This window comes from Lepidothrix coronata, unplaced genomic scaffold, assembly GCF_001604755.1.
Source record: "Lepidothrix coronata isolate B3197 unplaced genomic scaffold, Lepidothrix_coronata-1.0 Scaffold268, whole genome shotgun sequence".
NCBI classification, from domain to species: Eukaryota; Metazoa; Chordata; class Aves; order Passeriformes; family Pipridae; genus Lepidothrix; species Lepidothrix coronata.
In genome coordinates this window covers 744,653-747,471 of record NW_016690448.1, presented here as the reverse complement: position 1 = coordinate 747,471, position 2,819 = coordinate 744,653, and the positions used below count along the sequence as shown (strand labels likewise).

Genomic DNA, 2,819 nt, shown 5'->3' with positions numbered 1-2,819 from the left:
AAAACAATTTTTTTTTCTTTCTTTTTTTTACAAGGAAAGCAGAACATAATTACAGATCAGCATCGTGGGAGCTGCAAACACAGGACAGCAGAGCAGTTTCCCAGCGGGATCGACGAGCTCAGAGCCCAAAGTGAACTTGGAACGGCAGAGATTTGGTCTCCTTTCTGATACACCTGAGTGGGTTGGATGGGCACAGAGCCTGGGGAGGGCAGAGTGGGCAGGGTTTCCCCCTGAGGCTTGACTCTGCTGCGTTTCCTGGGGTTCAGTGCAGTGCTAACTGTGTGCTGGGGGGGGTTGGATGCATGCTGAGACCTGCTGCACATGGAGCACAGCCCAAGGATGTCTATCTCAGTTCTGTTGCTGTTGAGAGGGGGGTCTCCAGGCCCTACCAGTCTCCCAGAAAAAAAACCCTCCAAGGACCATTCATCCCACCCACAGAGAGGTGGCCAAACCAGGCGGCTCGATGGCCCTTGGGAAGTTCCTTCCTAGGGTGGGAATTTGACCCCCTGGCTAACACTTCATACCTGGCTTTCTACTGAGCTCATGGAATGGTTTGGGTTGGAAGGACCTTAAAGACCACCGAGATCCAAGCCCCCTGCCACCAAAAAACTTCATGTGCTAAGGAACACAAAGCCATGCTGTGACCACTGACTGTGCACGTTCCACTCAGACACTGGGATGGATGCTCTCCATTGAGAAGGAGCAATCCCGGAGCTCACGGATGTTCAGCAGTCCATCCAGAGTCATGGAGATGCTTTGATTAGGTGGTCTGAGCACCTCAATGATGTTCCTTGGGCAAAATTTAGTTAACCTTGAAGCCAAGGGCTAAATTCCCCCTGAACTCAAGGCGAGACGGTGGCAAAGCGTGAACGTGTCCCTTTCAATGTGACACTGGGGGCCAAAAAACAACGGGGACAATTGTTTGGTGTGGTCTGCCCTTCTGTCAGATTGGTGTGTTGGGCTACTGGGAACTGTCTAGTGCCTTCCTGACGTGTCCTGCCTGCTGTGACACATCATCTTCAGGGCTGGTGCCACATCCTGCGACAGCAGAGGACGCTACTGAGGAGTGGGAAGATGCATGAAGCACCTCAAAAACCAAGGAATCACACCAAGCCTTGGGAGCTCATCTTCTCTGGCCAGTTGTCCCTTGTGGGTGGGAAGAGCTGTGAGCACACCTCTCTCCCCCAGCTCAGTGCTGGAGACAGAGCTGAGCTGCTGCAGGGGCTTCTGAGCACTCAGGAAAGCAATGGTCAGTATGCACAGGTCAGCATCTCCATGAGGGCATGCACATCAAAATAAAAAAAAAAAAAAAAAAAAAAAGCGCTACAGCACTATATTCACAAAGATTTCCACAGTTTTACTTCCTGGAGGATTTTCCCTGGTTTCCTCCCAAACAGCGGAGGTTTAAATATATATATATATTTCTATATATGAATATATATTTTCCACAGACACAACCTGACTAGCTCATAGCACACAGTTCTAACACAGCTAAGCTTTGGAAACACACCACTGGGTTCAGAACACTACACTCACTGCTACTTGAAGGGTTAGGCTGTCAGCAAGGCAAACAGGACACGTCACACGACACACTGAACGTGGCACTTACTCAGCACTAAGGCCAGCAAACCTCACTACCTGTACAGCACAGAGCTTCCCTCCCCTTGGGAAACTCCCTCGCAGCCTTGCAGCCCACCACTCATTTATGTTTCCAAAAAAAAACCCAATCCTGACGGGGTGAGACCCCAAAAGTGGGACTCCTCATCCTCCCAACACGTCCCTTTCTCTGTTATGTTTCACATCCCTAAAACACCCTGGGCAGTGACACTTTCCTCATCCCAATGCCTCCCTACCCTACCTCCCACCTCTCTCTTTGTCCTTCCCAACTGTCCTCCGGGAGTTTCACGCTGGACTTCACGTTAGGAGAGAAATTTTGGGGCTGCCAAAATAAAAAATGAGAACCCTGCACCTTGACTTGAGGCCTCTCTGCTACGGGAGAGTTTAACAGCTCAGTTTGGTGGGGTCAAGGCAAGTCCTCATGTATTTAGGACCCAATCCAGGAGTCAGGCACAATAAATTCGGATTGGGACCACAGCTCTCCCAGCTCCCACTGCTGCAGTGACCCAGGTTCTGGGGGATGCAGGGCCAGCCTTTTGGGCCAGGTCACACTGCTGTGTTCAGAGCTTCCACACTGGGCTGTGGGGATTTCCTGGAGTAAGGGCACAGTAAACAGGATTGGAACCCTGAGATCTTGTCTGGAGGGACTCTAGGGATCCCAGCATCTTTTTTTGTGGCCCTCTTGGGATGCTTATGAGCCCACATGAACCCCAGCAGCCGGAAGGGTCAGCACAGCAGGGGCCGACAGCTCCAGCCGACCTTGGTGACACGGTTCTTTCTACATCTTGGAAGGGCAAACCTTTTGCAAACCAAACCTCCTTCTGAAACCTAACTCTGCCTGCTGGCACCCCAGGAGTGAAAAAAGCAGACCAAGATTCCAACCAAACTGGGAATAACTAAAAAGCCCCATAACCTGGGGGAAACAATGGGGAAGAACAACCTGCTGATAACCCCGTCTAACCTGCCATGGGCTTGGAAAGTCTTCACTGCTCTCTGTGCCTTCCCTCACTCAGTTTTTTATTTAAAATCAAGGACTTCAAGTGGTTTTGAGGGTGAAGGTCCCTTGATGCAGCTGGACCGGCCGCCAGCTACCCTGGGGGAGGATTTGGCCCTTGATTTCCACGGGATTTCCTTTCCCGTTGCTTCTTGGAGCAGAAATCCCACCAGTGCCACCAGGGGGAATCACTCTTGGCCACACCACT

General features: G+C 51.2%; 1 protein-coding gene across 1 annotated transcript in view; it reads left to right on the top strand.

Annotated features, from left to right (window-relative positions):
* LOC108507778 overlaps window positions 1-172 on the top strand; it is a 20,576-nt gene extending 20,404 nt beyond the window's left edge. The window contains exon 13 of the mRNA XM_017836024.1: window positions 35-172. Coding sequence (XP_017691513.1) covers window positions 35-134 — 100 coding nt within the window. The 3' untranslated portion in view covers window positions 135-172. The remainder of the gene's footprint in view (window positions 1-34) is intronic.
* The last annotated feature ends 2,647 nt before the right edge of the window (window positions 173-2,819 follow it).